A 15,427-nucleotide genomic window follows, 5' to 3' on the forward strand; every position below is an offset into this window, starting at 1 on the left:
ATGTAGTGCCTGATTTAGTGGCTGACAACCCTGCCTCTGGCAGTGAACGGGAATGAGATGACCTCTGAGATCCCTTCCAACCCAAATCCCTCCGTGGTTCTAGAACACCCCCCACCCCCAGGCGCTGCGTGCCGTTACCCCTCAGCTGTCCCCTGACCCCAGCAGCACGGGGCGAGCGCCCGAGGCGATTCCCTTTCCAGGGAACACAAGATGTGCTCGAGCCGCACAGGAGCCGTCGCCAGGTCTTTCAGGCCCCGGACAAATAGAACTCGCCCCGGGGTTCCGAAACGTTCTGCCTACACATGACCCCAGGATGCGTCTCAGGCCCAGGCCCAGGCCTAGACCCGGCCCGGCCTCCCCTCACAGCTCGGACCCCGCGGGCCGCTCCCACCCCACAAATGGCGGCTCACAGCGTACTCCTTCAGCCGAGATGCCGTTGCCAGACGAGCACAGCACGATGGGAATGCCCCTACCGTACAGATGACGGCAGATGCTACTCCGGCCTAGGCGGGCACCCCGCCGGCCCGCTCCGCCATCAGCCCTGCGCCTGCGCGTTGCGCTCCCGCGCTTCGTCGCTGGGGCCTTCCTCGAGGCCCGACGCGAGCGCGCCGTGAGAGGGAAGGGCTGCCCTCGATAGCGCCTGAATAACCACGGACCAACATCAGCGATACCCCACGCTAAGAGCCTCCACAAAATTCCTCCCACCGGTCAAAGCGCCGAGAATCGAGAGAGCGTGATTATCCCGCTCTTCCGGGCGGAATCGAGCGGGTGCAAGCTTTCAGGCACCGCGTGGGCAGCCCGAGGGTGGTGGCGGTGGCCGTGTCCACCTCAGCCGCGTCCCGAGATGGCGGCGGGCGGCGATGGCGGTGGGGTGGGCTGCGGTCTGTCCATGGAGCGCGTCCGCGCCCTCACCGAGCTGTCCGAGCTGGAGGCCGCCTACAGCCGGCTGTGCGAGGAGGAGGTGCGGGTCGGGCCATGTGAAGCGCTGAGGTGCCCTGCCGGGTGACAGCGCCCTAGAGCTGTGAGCGGTTCCGGGCCCGAGTGTGGGGAAGGCTGAGGCGCAGATGGGGAGCTGGGTCATCTCAGCTTAAGGTTTCCGGGCCGTGTCACTCGGCTATCGCAATGTGTTAACATCAGAGCGTAGGGCCGATGTGAGTGTTATCCAGCCCTGAGGGCGGCTGTGCCTCTGCCGTTGTGTTTCAGAGCGCCGTGCAGAAGGAGCTGGACGCCCTCCTGGAGCAGCAGGGCACCATCGAGAGCAAAATGGTGGCCCTGCAGCGAATGGGGTGAGTGCTACGCACTGCTGTGCTATAGGGACGCGTGGCTGCACTCAGGAAAATCCAACCCCTACGGCTGGAATGGTGTCCCAATGCTCCCTGAGCCCCAGTAGCTTGCAGCTGCGCCCACTGTCAGGGAGAGCTGTGCCATGCTCACCATCCTCTGGTGTGGAACCTTTCCATAACCCAAACCTGACCCTCTCCTGACTCAACTCCACGCTGTTCACTTGTGCCTTGTTGCTGTCACAGAGAGCAGAGCTCAGTGCTGCCCCTCTGCTCCCTGTGAGGATCTGTAAGCCACAACAGGCCACGAGGGGCTGCAGCTGCCTTCAGGCCTCTCCTCTGCTCTGGATCAAACAGACTCAGAGTCCTCATCGACTCCTTGCACACCATGCCCTCCAGACCCTTCTCCATCTCATAGCCCTCCTTTGGATGCTCTTTACTAACTTTATGTCCTTCTAACATCATGGTGCCCAAACTACACAGAGTGTTCGAGGTGAGGCAGCGCCAACGCAGAGCAGAGCCTCTTGGGAACACAGTGGAAATTATTGTGGGACAGTCCCTTCCACAGTCACATGCCTGTTTCTTGTTCACTCTGTGTGTATTTCTTCTGTCCAGCCCCAACCTGCAGCTCATTGAGGGGGATGCCCAGCAGCTGGCAGGGATGATCACCTTCACCTGTAACTTGGCTGAGAATGTCAGCAGCAAAGTCCGGCAGCTGGACCTGGCCAAGGTACCTGCACCACTCTTTATTTTAGTGCTACCTAGATTTGTTAGGTTATAGGATCTTGCTGAGTTCACGTGTATTGCAGGTTACACAAGGTTAGGATTTCCCATATAGCAGCTGCTTCTTCAGCATATTCTTGCAGATTATGGTGAATAAGTTGAGGTTAGTCTCTGTTAGCACTACGTTGTTAGCTCTTATGGTGCTCAGGACAGTAGAAGTGGTTGTTGTCACCTGAGACTGGGCAGGAATCCAGGCTGTCTTTCTTTAGATATAAGCTCAGAGGCTTCAGATCCCAGTGCCCTGCACAACTTGTGACCATGCCTCTTATCACTGGACCTAGAACCATTTTGGGGTTTCTGATTACGTGACTGCTTATTACATAGAGGAGCATCACTGTGTTCAATTTCTTCAGTCTTTTTTCTCCAGATACTGTCTTCTGTCTTTTCCTAATTCTCTTTCCCTTGTCCAGCCTGCAGCAGGAAGCCTTACCGGTTGACTTTATTGCAGAATCGACTCTATCAGGCCATTCAGAGAGCTGACGACATCCTAGACCTAAAGTTCTGCATGGATGGAGTTCAAACAGCCCTGCGAAATGAAGATTATGAACAAGCAGCAGCTCATATCCATCGCTATCTCTCTCTGGACAAGTCAGTGATTGAGCTCAGTCGTCAAGGCAAGGAAGGTAAGGACTGTTCATGAGGAGCAGCTGATAAGGCACCTTTCAGTTAGATAACTGGAGGCTAAGTGATTCTTTATGACAGATAGTCCCAGCCCAGTGGACAGAACAGAAGAACACTGTCCCTGCAGAACACTGAATGTCAGCCAAAAATCTTAGTATGTGATACAGACGTAGAGATCAAAGTCTTTGAAGTGTAGTTACGTTTGAATTATCATTAATTGAAATAAGCGTTCCTGGCACAAGGTATCAAGAGCTGGCTGCGTGAAGGACAAACTGTACAGGGCAAAAGAAGTGAGAGAGAGAGAAGACTGTCATGGAGAACAGTTGCAGCATTGCAGTGTGATACCAAGCAAAGCAACTGGATGCAAAGGAACAAATTGCCCAATCCTTAAAATAAATTTCTAGTTGATTTGTTCACATCCTCCACGTGAGACAGTGACCATTTCTGTTAGTTGTGTGTACTTCAGACTTACCTTTCTTTCCTGGCCTGCAGGGGGATGCTGGTGTACCTTCTGCCTTCTCACCTTTGAGCTGCACAGCCTTGGTCTCTCCTGTCAGGAGACCTCACCTTCATGAGATGCAAACAGTGTGATGTTACTCCTCCCTTTCTTCTCTTGCCTTTGAACAGGGGGCATAATTGATGCCAACCTGAAGCTCCTGCAGGAATCTGAGCAGCGCCTGAAGACAATTGTCACTGAGAAATTTGACACAGCTATGAAGCAGGGAGACCTGCCCCAGGTGGAACGATTCTTCAAGATCTTTCCCCTGCTAGGCTTACATGAAGAGGGGCTGAGCAAGTTCTCAGAGTACCTCTGCAAGCAGGTAACACATTCTGTGAAACATATAGTGCTGGGGGAGGGCAAAATCCAGTCTCTAGGGTCTTGGCTCTGGCATGGTAATTTTTGAAATTAGCACTGGCCCTCAGTTCAGCTCTTTCCCTACTTCTTGTGCCTTGGCATTGGCTTCCTGGTGTTTGAATACAGGGCCCACTACCTGTCTAGTTTCTCCTTTTGCATCTTGTTCTTTGTGTTTGCTTTGTGTTTTGCTCTCCTTGATCTTTGAGTTTTCCACCAGAGAGGAAAATGATTTGGGGGAGCAGCAGCATTGGTAACTCTTCCAGTGTGAATGCTGACAGAAGCACTCACTGGGACAAGGTTCAGGCTATGGGGTGAACAATATCTTTGAGTAAGTGCTACCTGCTGACTGGACCTGGTGTCATGCAGGTGGCCAAGAAAGCAGAGGAGAACCTTCAGCTGGTGATGGGGACAGACATGAGTGACCGTCGAGCTGCTGTCATCTTTGCAGATACCTTGACACTCCTCTTTGAAGGTAGTCTTTGACCTCTGCTCTTTGTTGATGGATTAAAAATAGTTTGTGATGAGATTGTTCATCGATTTAAATGTTTTTTAATTCTAGCTCCAGACCATGAAATGCCCTTTGAGCTGTAGTAGCTTCATGCTAGAGGGATGCAGACACAGAGAGCAGACTTGTTTTCCAGCCAGGAAAGAGCATTAGGATAAGCAAGCTTTCCCCTGAACAGCTTGTGCAGGCATAGTGTAATAGCAAAGGATTTTTTTTCCTTCCTCCAGGAATCAGACTCTTTCTGTTCTCTGCATCCTCAAAACAAATGGCTGTTCCCTAAAGGATTTTTCAGGCACATTGCTTTCCAAACAAATCAGATCCCTTAAAGTTGAGCATCTCTCGATGCCTCCAGGCCTGCCTCTTCAGGGAGGACCACGGCAGCTTGAAGGGAGCAAGAGGAATATGAATGTTCTGTGGGGACGTTGCCAAAGACAGTAATTGAGATCCCATGGTGATTAACCTGCCTTCTCTATTGTATCTGCTCTAATTCTGGGCTGCAGCACTGCCAAGTCCCTGCCAGCCTGGCACCCGTCTGCTATTGAAGGCCCTTAGAGCTACTGGGGCTTCCTTGGCAGTAGTGATAGAAGAGGGGGAGCATTGCTATCTCTTGGAGCAGAGAGCTTGTGAGAAGAAAGCAGTTCTAGAGAGAAATACCTTCTTGGAGATTAGCTTTTTCTCCAAAACGCTCCTGCCTTCACTAACATTTGCCCTCCTGCTCCACCTGACAAATAAGAGCAGAGCTTTCTGTAGGCTCATTTTTCTTGCGTTGCTCTTCTCCCATACCCTGGTGCTGAAGGCTGGGATTGTTTTTGGATGATCCCCCAGGGTTAGCCTGCGTGGCTTCCTTCTGTGAAAGCTTCATTCTTCTGTGTCTTGAATTTTTGCATCTTGCTGGGTTGGAGGGCAGCTGACCCATGGCAGGAGCTCTTCAGAAGGAGAGGTGGCTTCCACCCCCTGGAGACTTACACCGTAACCATGCAATAAACAGGAGAGAAGCCAGAAGGCATTGCAGGCAGAGAGAAGGTGCTGTATTTCAAGTGGTGGTGATAAGACACTGGAGAGTGACTCAAGTAAGACACTGCAGAGTGACTGGACAGGCTGCCCTATTTATCTTGGGAGTGAATGGTCCCATCTGCAGACCTGGATAGCTCTTCTCTGGGTCTAGGATAGAAGAGAGCTCCTTGTGGCTCTTTCTTGCTCCTGAGAGAATAAAATCCAGCTTGTTGCTTCCCCTCTGCCTGCAGGGATCGCTCGTGTTGTGGAGACCCACCAGCCCATTGTAGAAACTTACTATGGGCCAGGGAGGCTGTACACCCTCATCAAGCACCTGCAAGGAGAGTGTGATCAGCAGGTGGAGAAAGTGGTGGAAAAGTTTGTCAAAGAGAGGGATTATCACAGGCAGGTAAGAGGGGTGTGATTCTGCCCGACACAGCTTCCATCCAGCTCTGCAGGGGTACAAGTGCCACAGAAGTGGCAAAGTTTGACCTTGTGTGTTGAGAGAAACACTGCTTTACTCCATACTTGCTTTGATGGCTGGAGTGGTCCAGCCTGCAGCTGTCCTTTCTGTTGCTGAAAATGATTTGTTGTGAGCATGATAAATGGACCCTGCACACAAAGATCTTTTCTGTGTGGGTCTGTAGGGTGCTTTCAGTACCCCCTCTCCACTGTTCTGTTCTTACTCCTGTCTGTTTGATGTAAGCCTGCTGTGACCACCTCATGGTTACACACTGTGGTGCCTCTATTGGAGTTCCCATCCCATTGCTCTTCCTGGCAAGCTGAGCTCTCTCTCAGAGGAAGAGGTGAATGTATTTCCCATAGTGTTGCCTGCAGTGGAGTCATGTCACCCTCCTTGGGCAAGCACCTCCTTAGGCCATAGCATGAGAAGGAACTCTCAAGTTGTCAGCAAAAAATGTGATGACTCTTCCATTTTTGCGATTGCAGTTCCAACAAGTTCAGAGCAGCATGATGAGAAGTTCTTCTGCAGAGAAGATCGAACCAAGGTACAAACAAAACCTCATTTTACCCTCTGATCTTCCAGTCTTGATCTGTCCTTAACACTACTTAGCATTTAGATAGCTCTCCCCATCTTCCAGAGGCTTTGCACCTACTAAAGCATAGCATCCAATTGTTAGGTGCCCTTCACTGCCCTTCTAGAGAGACAACTCCTGTGGTGGTGCATTACTTTGCTGTCTCTTTATTTTAAACCTCAGCCTTGCATGTTGCTGGAGGGCTGGGACTACCACTGCACATGAAGGACAGAGGCTTTATTTGGCTCTTGACACTGCTTTTTAATGGTGAGAGTGCAGTCCTTGGAGCCCATGAAATAGAGCAGTTCCCTGGGTGGATAATTTGTGTCAGATTCCAGAATAAATCTTTGGATCCTATTAATTCTGTACTGCTTCTGCAGTGACTATAACACTAGTGTCTTGCTAATAAACTGAAGTGCTCTCAGTCTCTGCCCTTTTCTGCCATGAGTGTTTGCATAGCTCTTAAATAAGACCATCCATCTGGCATTGCATGATTTCTAACCATGCCTTGAAAGAAAAGCAGTGTTCATCAAACAGGATATGGCTGCGAGCCTATTGACCACTCATTTCAGTGACAACGTAGTGATCTAGTTACACAACATAGTGATCTAGTTACTGTTTGAGTAAATGTGGATGCATCCCCAGCTTTCTGAGCTTTTGGTTTTTCATCCATAAAATAAAGATAACAGTTCCTTGTCCCACTTGTTTGTTGGGAGGTGTGGGGTAAATAACTCCCAAGGATGGTACTTCACAAAGAAATAGTATAGATGATGGTATATTTTGAGTAAGTCTATATAGATAGTATACAAGTAATACAAAAGAGACGATGGCTCACCTTCAGGATGACAAGGCTCGCAGGGGACTCCACATGGGAGGGATCTCTGAGAAGAGATCCTTCCCTGGTGGTGGTCAGCCCTTAAATGGGGTTTGGGAGAGGTGGAGCCAGGCTCCACCCCTTCCACTCACACAGGTATATCACCTCCACTTGTGCCTCCACCTGTGGTTCAGGCTGCAATTCAGCAGTTTCCATACAGGAGGCTTTGAGCAGTACTTGTGAAATGCTTTTGTGCATGCTAATGGAAAAAGCTGCTGATGTGATGGTATTTTTTCATGGCTGTCTCAGATCTGAGCACTATGTTCTGTGCTTTCATCTGCTTTTTTGATTTTGCATTTCCTGGGCTATTGAGCCTGAACAGATCCTTCATCATTTTCAGCAAAACACGTGAATCTGTGCACCAGAGCACATATCTGGAGATGATAGGGAGCAGGCATTTCTAACAGCAGGGCTCACAGAATCACAGCAGAACCGAGGTAGGAAGGGACTGATGAAAGTGAATTCCTCTCAAAACAGGGCTGGTTTTGAAGTTTTATCAGGTTGCTCAGAGCCTTGTAGTGCTTAATACATCGATTTTAATGTGACTGCTCTCACATCCATGAGGGAAACGAAGAATGTTGTCTGATAATTTTCTCAGGACGTTTTGATTGTTGCATGAGCTGGCAGCCTGCAGTCGGCTTTAAAGTGGTCAGCAGATGTGAATCTAGTGCCTACATGAGGCTGGGCACAGAGCAGGGAAGTGCTGCTGCTGCTAGGGCAGACTCAGCTTGGGAACCTGCTGCAAGGACAGCTGCTGTTGGCCTGCTTTGCTGCAGGGTGACTGACAAGATGAGCTGCTGAGCCATTCCATCTTGGCAGCACTTGTCTGCTTCCCAGCATAACCTGTCTCTGTGTAACTCAGCTGATGGTAGCGAGTTGTCTAGGTGAGAAGCAACCCTCCATGCAAACCAGCACCCCAAATGTATTTCAAAGCAGGGCTGGTATGATTTGCACGTACCAGTTATTCTGCTGAGCTCTGCCTCTCGATAGCACAAATGGAAATTGGCAGTATTGATCTTGCAGTAAAACAGCAGAGAACTCGCTACTTAACTGAGTTAACTGAGTGCTCCTCCTTTTGTAGACCTGCTGCCTTGACTCTTGGTATGTCTCCCACAGGGAACTTGACCCAATTTTAACAGAGGTCACCCTGATGAACGCCCGCAGTGAGCTCTACCTGAGGTTCATCAAGAGACGAATAGTAGCTGATTTTGAGGTGGGAGACTCCATGGCCTCTGAGGAAGTAAAGCAAGGTAATGTCTGAAGTACTGATTCTTGCAGGCTCTCTGTTCCTCACAGCTGACCAGAGTGGAGATGTATCAAAGTTAATGTCAGAGTGTATGGGAACTGCTGAATCACGGCCTGAACCACTGATTGGTCACCTGAGGTGAGCACCGAGTCAGCCATGGGGCCACAGGTGGAGGTGATATACCTGTGTGATTGGAAGGGGTGGAGCCTGGTTCCACCTCTCCCAAACCCCATTTAAGGGCTGACCACCACCAGGGAACCACTACCAGGGAAGGATCCCTTCTTGGAGATCCCTCTCACGTGGAGTCCTCTGCGAGCCTTGTCATCCTGAAGGCGAACCATCTTCTCTTTTGTATTATTTGTATACTGTTTATATAGAACTACTTAAAATATACCATCCCCTATACTATTTCTTTGTGGAGTACCATCCTTGGGAGTTATTTACCCCACACAGACCACTGACACCAGTTCTGCAAAGGTACTTTGAGTGCACTTTGTAGAAGATAAACCAACCTTAGGAATGTCTGCAGAGCATAATAAATGAGGTTTCCAAGGAAAGGGAAGTGACCCTTTGGTCACTGAAGGCACAAACCCTAAGGTGAAGTCCACAGGGAAAACAGGCCTAGGGTTTTAGTGTGTGCAGAGCTCTGAAAGTCACATACGTCACCTCCAAAAGTCAGTTCAGCTCTTTTGGCTCCACATTTGAAGCCTGTAGTTTATTCTGGGTTGAGCTATGCAGGTATATTAGATAGGCAACAAGGAGATTAGGTGGAACTGCTTTCTGTCTCTTGGCTGATGGTTCTCTTTTGTGTTCCGTAGAGCACCAAAAATACCTGGACAAGCTCCTCAATAACTGTCTGCTGAGCTGCACCATGCAAGAGCTCATTGGCTACTACATCACCATGGAGCAATATTTCATGAGGGAGACCGTAAACAAGGTAGAGAGCTCAGGCTGTGCCAGTGGCTGAGACTTATGTGCATGCTCCACAGTCTTCTGCTGAACACTCCTGGAGAGGGAGATTGGTACACAGCAGGACTGCAGTGCTTGGGAAGGCCTCTTGTTTCCCTTGGCCTTGAAGAGCTCCAAACATACTCCTGTGTGTGGCAAGTGTCTGATTCTGTGCTTTGTCAGGTCTGGCAGCCAGTCACACCTTCTGGATGCTCTCTCTTTGGCCAAACATAGCTGCAGACTCTAGTCACATCCCTCCATTAGCCTCACACTGCTCTCCTCCCTCCCTCTGCTTACACAGCTGCAGTGGCTGCAGAGCCAAAGCTGTATCAGGAGGATATGAAGCGACCTCTCCAAAGGTAGCTTGCGGGATAAGTTCGTGTTGAAGGTCACACTGGCAATGCAGAGTTCTGTCTGCTGCTTCTGGGAGCCCGCAGACCCATATTTCCCATAGCTGAAGCTTAATTGCTGGCTTTGAAGAGCAAATTCTGTTCCACCAAGGAACTTTTCAGATGAGGTGTGGAGGTGAGGGGCTTGGGAGATCACATCTTTCAAGTCTATGGGCTACAGAAAGCTAGGATACCAGCCTGCACGTGGCTCAGTTCAGCTCAGGGTGAAAAGGGAAGGCTGGCAGCATTCCACAGTTTGGTCTCACAGTGCTGCTCTGAGAGGGCACGACAGAGCTCAGGGTGCTGAGGCAGCTTTCTTTGCAGGCTGTTGCCATGGACACCTACGAGAAGGGCCAGCTCACCTCCAGCATGGTGGATGATGTGTTTTACATAGTGAAGAAGTGCATTGGGCGTGCTCTGTCCAGTTCCAACATAGACTGCCTCTGTGCCATGATCAACCACTCCACCACCGAACTGGAGTCTGACTTCAGGTAATGAAAATAGACCATTCCTTACTTTCCCCTCACATTCTGCAAACAGTGTTTGCTGGCCGATGGTCTTCCTTGTGTTCTAACCTTTGATCCTTTGCTTTGTCATCTCTGTGGAAGATGCTAGTAGGAAGCAGCTCTGGGCATGCTTTTCTCATAGTGTCAGCTGTAGGATAGTCATAAAAGAGAGCAGGAATCTCATGGCCCAAAATCCCTGTGAGACTGTCACCATGTGGTGGTACCGGAGTGCATGGTTGTTCTCTGGGTTGCCTGTGAGCCTGTTTAGTTCTGCTGTGACTCGTGTGCTTTGGACTTCAGGGTGATGCTGCATAAACTGACCTGCTGCTGTTTCTCTTCCTAGCGAGGGAGTGGAGAATTGTGACTGAAGACTGCAGACAACTGCAGGCAGGATTTTTGGGAAAGCTCAGAAACTGCTTTGTTAATTTTTATTTCAGCCTTACGTCTCCTGTCCTGGCAGGGAGATAGCTGCAGCCCAGCACTGTACCTACAGAATTCTACTTCTTCAGGTCACAGCTCAGCCAAGTGCTGTCCCTTGACACAGTGTGTAGCTTCATTTTCTTGCAGTGTTTGCTCTAAGCCTGAGTATGTTCTGCTTGCCCCATAGGGAGATTCTGTGCAACAAGCTCAAGCAGGGCTTTCCAGCAACGACCTTCCAGGACTTCCAGAGAGGCGTAACCAGTGCTGTGAACATCATGCACAGCAGCCTGCAGCAGGGCAAGTTTGATACGAAAGGCATTGAAAGCACTGACGAGGCCAAGCAGTCCTTTCTGGTGAGTTTGGTGGCTGTCCTGGTATCAGAATTGGGGTAAGGGTAAAGACAGTGGGGAACTCTCAGGAATAGGAATGGTGCAACAGTCTGTAGATAGCTCTGCCCGCATCTGCTCTCCCCTTTCAGCCAGCCCTGCAAAGACAGCAGGAGAGACTGAATGCTTTCATTCCATTACACTCTTGGTTAACAGGTTTCTTGATGCAAAGTGCTTCAAATGTCAGTTCTCCCACCAGAACTCCTCCTTCACCTGTCAGCGTGCCTCATTTCTCTGTCTGCACAAACCCCAGATAGTTCTGACAGTTAGTTTGGCTTCAGCAGGTAGAGAACAGTCTGTTCAGTGAAGAACAGATATTCTTCTGGCAGGAGGGGTGCCGATTTCTCCTGCCTACATACGAATGCTTTCCCTGTTTGTCAGGATGTAATGTGTATAAACCATCACCTTCAGCTGCTCGTGGACTGTTTTTCTTAGTGACAGTCACAGAAGGGAGTAAAGAAGCTGTGGATACGTGCATTCTTCCACCACATTTGAGGATTTACTGCAACATCGTGGACAGAATGAGGAGAAAGTGGCTCAAACTTTCTGCTGGCAGTGGGAAATTCCAATGAATTCCACTTTCAAGTTATGTTGTTGTTGTTTTTTTCCAGGTGACCTTAAACAATGTGGAAGTCTGCAGCGAAAACATCATGACCCTGAAGAAGACTTTAGAGGTATGCTCTAGATTGTTGACTGTTTCTTCCTTAATCAGAGGTTTAATAGCCTCCCTTGTGGGGTCAAATAAGCCATCTGGACTTTGCTTTGCCCAGATTCCTGACACCTGCCCTCCAGCCTTAGGAAGACAAATTTAGAGCTGTCAGCGTTCAGCAGCATCAGTAGCATACCTTGGTCTAACTGGAAATACCAGTTCCTTCAGGTTAATAAACAGTAAAATAAAACCATTTTATTGTTGTTCACTGGTGCTGGATAAGATAGCCTCTGGGTTCTCTAGGTTCTTTCTTGCTGTTCTCACCCCAGCTGGAGTCAGCAGCATCTGCATGGGCAAGAGTTTGGTGGCTGTCCCTGTCTGCAAGCATGCTGGTGGGCAGCCAGAGCTTGACAGTGCACAGGGATGGAGGCAGCCCAGGTTATTAATTTGCAACGTGCTTCCCTGCAGAGTGACTGTGCCAAACTTCTTAGCCAAGGCTTCGGAGGTGAACAAGCACAGGCCAAGATTGATAGCTGCCTCTCTGACATGGCTGATGTCTCAAACAAGTTCCGTGACCTCCTGCAGGTGAGTGTTGTGCTGCATTACTGCTGGCCTCCAGCATTGGGGAAATCATTTCAGCTCTAGTCCTGGGCCTTGACATGCTCTGGGGTATGGAAAGAACCAAACAGTCAGTTTTGAAGATCCAGCTCATTGCACAGCTGCACTAGCTGGGAGCTGTACAGAAATTGCTGGAAGCAGCTGCAGAGTCAGAAGGAAATTCACTCCTTTTATCTTCACTCAGTACAAAGTAGTTGGTAGTTGGTCCAGAATTCTCCCTTGTGGCCCAGCGTGTCATCAGGTTAGAGCCCCACCAGGTACTGCTAAAGAAGGGGTTTGGATAGAGACAGCTGCTCTTCTCCCAGGCTTCTTCCTTCCATCCCCAGCATGGGCAGAAGGTTCTCTAGCCAGAGCCATTGTCCTGAGTCATGCTGGGGCCTGTTGCCCCAAAGTTTCACAGTGGCCTCTGACAGGGAGGGGAATAGAAAAACCTGACACCTCCGTGGTAAAGAAGCCAAGCAAAGGAGAATATTTTTAACCAGGTTTGCCATTGATTTTGTACTTCACAGCAGGGCCAGACCATTTCTGGCTTGGCTTTGTAGGCAGATGCCTTCAAATCTGTATTGCAAGTGAATTCTCATGAGGCTTGTGGTCAGCACTGAAACCAAACAGCTCATGAACAAGGAGTAAAACGCTCCAGTTTAGTGGTAGTGCAGTATTAAAACTGGCTGCAGAGCAACCAGGAGGCTGAGCAGCAAGCTCCTGCGCTGAGTCACACGCATTGAATTTGCCTTGGAAAAGGGCAATTGCCAGCAGGGCCTGCTCATAAATGCCAATTTTAGTTAAAAACCTTAATCAAATGCCAGGTAGGATTGGTACCCAAATAGTTTCATGCTGGGTGAGCTTTCTTGACATCTTGCTGAGCCCAATGGGGGTTGCTGGCAGGAGGGGGCTTTCAGAGAACTCTAGCATCAGAGCAGACAGAACAGCCTTTGCTGACAGCCTGCTGCTCAGGGGAGATGGCGTATGCTGGGGCTATGATTAATTCAGGGAACTAGCTGTAGTTACAGCTTTTATCCTCCTTTTAGCTTCTCCTACTGAGCCAAGCTGCACTGTGGGTGGGAGGCAGCAACCGAGTCCGACTGCAGCATCCTCCAGGCTGGCACTGTGTTTAAAGCTGGTGTTTGCCTCCTTCCCTTCCCAGGTGGGATGGTAACCGAATGCCTTTCCCCTGCCAGGACACCTCTGTAGCAGTGTGAGCAGGGCTGAGGCAGCACAGGTTGTTCAGACCAGGCTGTTTCTCAGCACAGTGCCAGCTTCTGGGTCATTGTCCTTTCCCTTCTTGTCATCGTGGTGTCCCTGTTGCCATTTGGCTCCAGAAGAGCATGGGTCCAGCTCTAGGACTTGTTGCGTTAATTTTACTGTGGAAGACTGTGGGTCAGTTTCCCCAGCTCAGAGGAGGATGAAAGCAACAAGGCAGCTGTGCTGTAGAGGTTTTGTGTTGTCAGACTCTACTGTGCTCAACTGCTCTCCTGTCCTCTTCTTGTCCCCCTCAGGAAGGTGTCAATGACCTGAACAACACAGCCATCAAGCCCCAGGTGAAGCCATGGATCAACCTATTCCTCTCTATATCCCATAGCATTGAGGAGGTAAGGTTCATTATTGTCCCCTTCTAGCTGTACTTCTACGCTCTCATTCCTCTCAGTTCTCTGCTGTTACCTCAGCACAGAGAAACTCTGAAATAGACAAAAGATGCTCAGCGTCCCGGTCTGGAAAAGGGTATTTGGCTTGAGAGGAGTTAGAGAAAAAGAAAGGGGTATGGTGCTGCTCTGGGAGGGAGCTCCCTCCCTTCCTCTGCATCTTCACAGCAGGCCATGTAAACTACTGTTTTTTCTATTTCAATGTCAGGAAGAATTCACTGACTACGAAGCTAACGATCCGTGGGTCCAGCAGTTCATTGTCCATCTGGAACAGCAGATGTCAGAGTTCAAGGTGAGAGAAAGGGAAGGAATGTGGCAGCCTGCTGTTCTTTAGCCAGACCTCAGTGAGGCACCTTCCAGCTCTTGCTGTGTTCAGTGGACCAGAGGACAGAGGTGCCTCAGATTGCTTGCAGGGCTCTTTGAGACTCCCATCTCCTGCAGCATTCAGAGGCAACTTGTAGGCCCTGCATCCCTGGGCTTTTGCTGGTGATGTCCACTTTCTGAGAGCAGAAGTTACAGTGGTCTTTATGTGAAAGCTGTCCTGGGCTGGGTTTATGTGCACTGCTGCTGAGTTGTTCCTGATGAGAGTGACACGGGTTTCTGCTTCTAGGCTGGACTGTCACCAGTGATTTATGATAACCTTACTGGCCTCATGACCAGCCTCATAGCCACGGAACTGGAGAAAGTGCTTCTCAAATCCAGCTTCAACAGGGTGAGTGAAACACTGCTCCCTTCCCCATCGTGTGGTTGGCTGTGGCTGCTCCATGAAATCCTCATCATCCTCCAGGGGATGAGGCATGGCAGAGGCAGATGTTACCTTCAAGAAAGCTCTGCCACACTGCCAGTGGCCAGCTCAGGGAGGCAGGAGGAGAGCATATTGGGAAATTAACAGTGCTTCCTTGGTCCCCACAGCTTGGTGGTCTGCAGTTTGACAAGGAGCTGAGGTCTCTCATAGCCTACCTCACCACAGTCACCACCTGGACTATCCGCGACAAGTTTGCACGTCTTTCCCAAATAGCCACCATCCTCAATCTGGAAAGGGTAAGCTGCACGTGCTTTTAGAGTCACTGGGCTCATCCAGATGTTGTCACAGATCCGGAGTAGAGAGGAACTGGAAAACCTACCCCATACCTGCAGGGCGTTTCCCTGCAGGTGTTGGTAGCAGGAAGTCCTGCCCATCCCTGGCACATCTATGACCACAGCCAGATTTTGAGCTCACCCTGAGGGCGGCTGGGGCCTCTTCCTGCAGCTTTCCTCTTTCTGCAGGTGACAGAGATCCTGGATTACTGGGGCCCCAACTCGGGCCCGCTCACCTGGCGCCTCACTCCCGCAGAGGTCCGGCGGGTGCTGGCTCTCCGAAAGGATTTCCGTGATGAGGACATCAAGCGGCTGCGCCTGTAGTTCCGTGCTGGCCTCGGCACGTGGGCACCCTGAAGGAGGTAACAGCACGACCACTGCAGCCCTGGTGCTGCCCCAGTTCCCCCTCCCCCTTCCCCAGTGCTATAGCTGGCTGTTGGATCGTGTGGGTTTGGGGTGATGGTTGCCATTCTGCTTAGAGCAGGAGGCCTTCTTGGGCGGGGAAAGAAGGGCCTCTGTCCTTCTGCAGGACCAGAAATAAGGCAGCAGCAGACTCTCTCACATTGAGAGCAGCATTGACACGTTGTTGGGTGAACGGACGA

At 50.3% G+C, this 15,427-nt stretch overlaps 1 protein-coding gene across 3 annotated transcripts; it reads left to right on the top strand.

Moving 5' to 3' along the window:
• Positions 1 to 826: 826 nt before the first annotated feature.
• COG4 (component of oligomeric golgi complex 4) lies at positions 827 to 15,406 on the top strand. 3 transcript variants are annotated; one of them, XM_065733464.1, is made up of 20 exons: positions 827 to 961; positions 1,204 to 1,286; positions 1,896 to 2,010; positions 2,512 to 2,686; positions 3,312 to 3,505; positions 3,907 to 4,012; positions 5,290 to 5,447; positions 5,987 to 6,045; positions 8,063 to 8,196; positions 9,011 to 9,129; positions 9,854 to 10,020; positions 10,643 to 10,808; positions 11,453 to 11,515; positions 11,959 to 12,075; positions 13,605 to 13,697; positions 13,957 to 14,040; positions 14,359 to 14,460; positions 14,661 to 14,789; positions 15,015 to 15,187; positions 15,355 to 15,406. In XM_065733464.1, the coding sequence occupies exons 1-19, from the start codon at positions 845 to 847 to the stop codon at positions 15,147 to 15,149; spliced, it is 2,316 nt and encodes a 771-aa protein (XP_065589536.1). In that variant the 5' UTR covers positions 827 to 844; the 3' UTR covers positions 15,150 to 15,187; positions 15,355 to 15,406. The 3 variants fall into 3 exon arrangements, with proteins under 3 accessions (XP_065589536.1, XP_065589535.1, XP_065589537.1); XM_065733463.1 differs by having other exon boundaries at positions 15,015 to 15,400; XM_065733465.1 differs by lacking the exon at positions 1,204 to 1,286 and having other exon boundaries at positions 15,015 to 15,400.
• Positions 15,407 to 15,427: the final 21 nt, after the last annotated feature.

This window comes from Cyrtonyx montezumae, unplaced genomic scaffold (assembly GCF_038088225.1).
Source record: "Cyrtonyx montezumae isolate F1298 unplaced genomic scaffold, pur_monq_1.0 scaffold_17, whole genome shotgun sequence".
Lineage (NCBI taxonomy): Eukaryota > Metazoa > Chordata > Aves > Galliformes > Odontophoridae > Cyrtonyx > Cyrtonyx montezumae.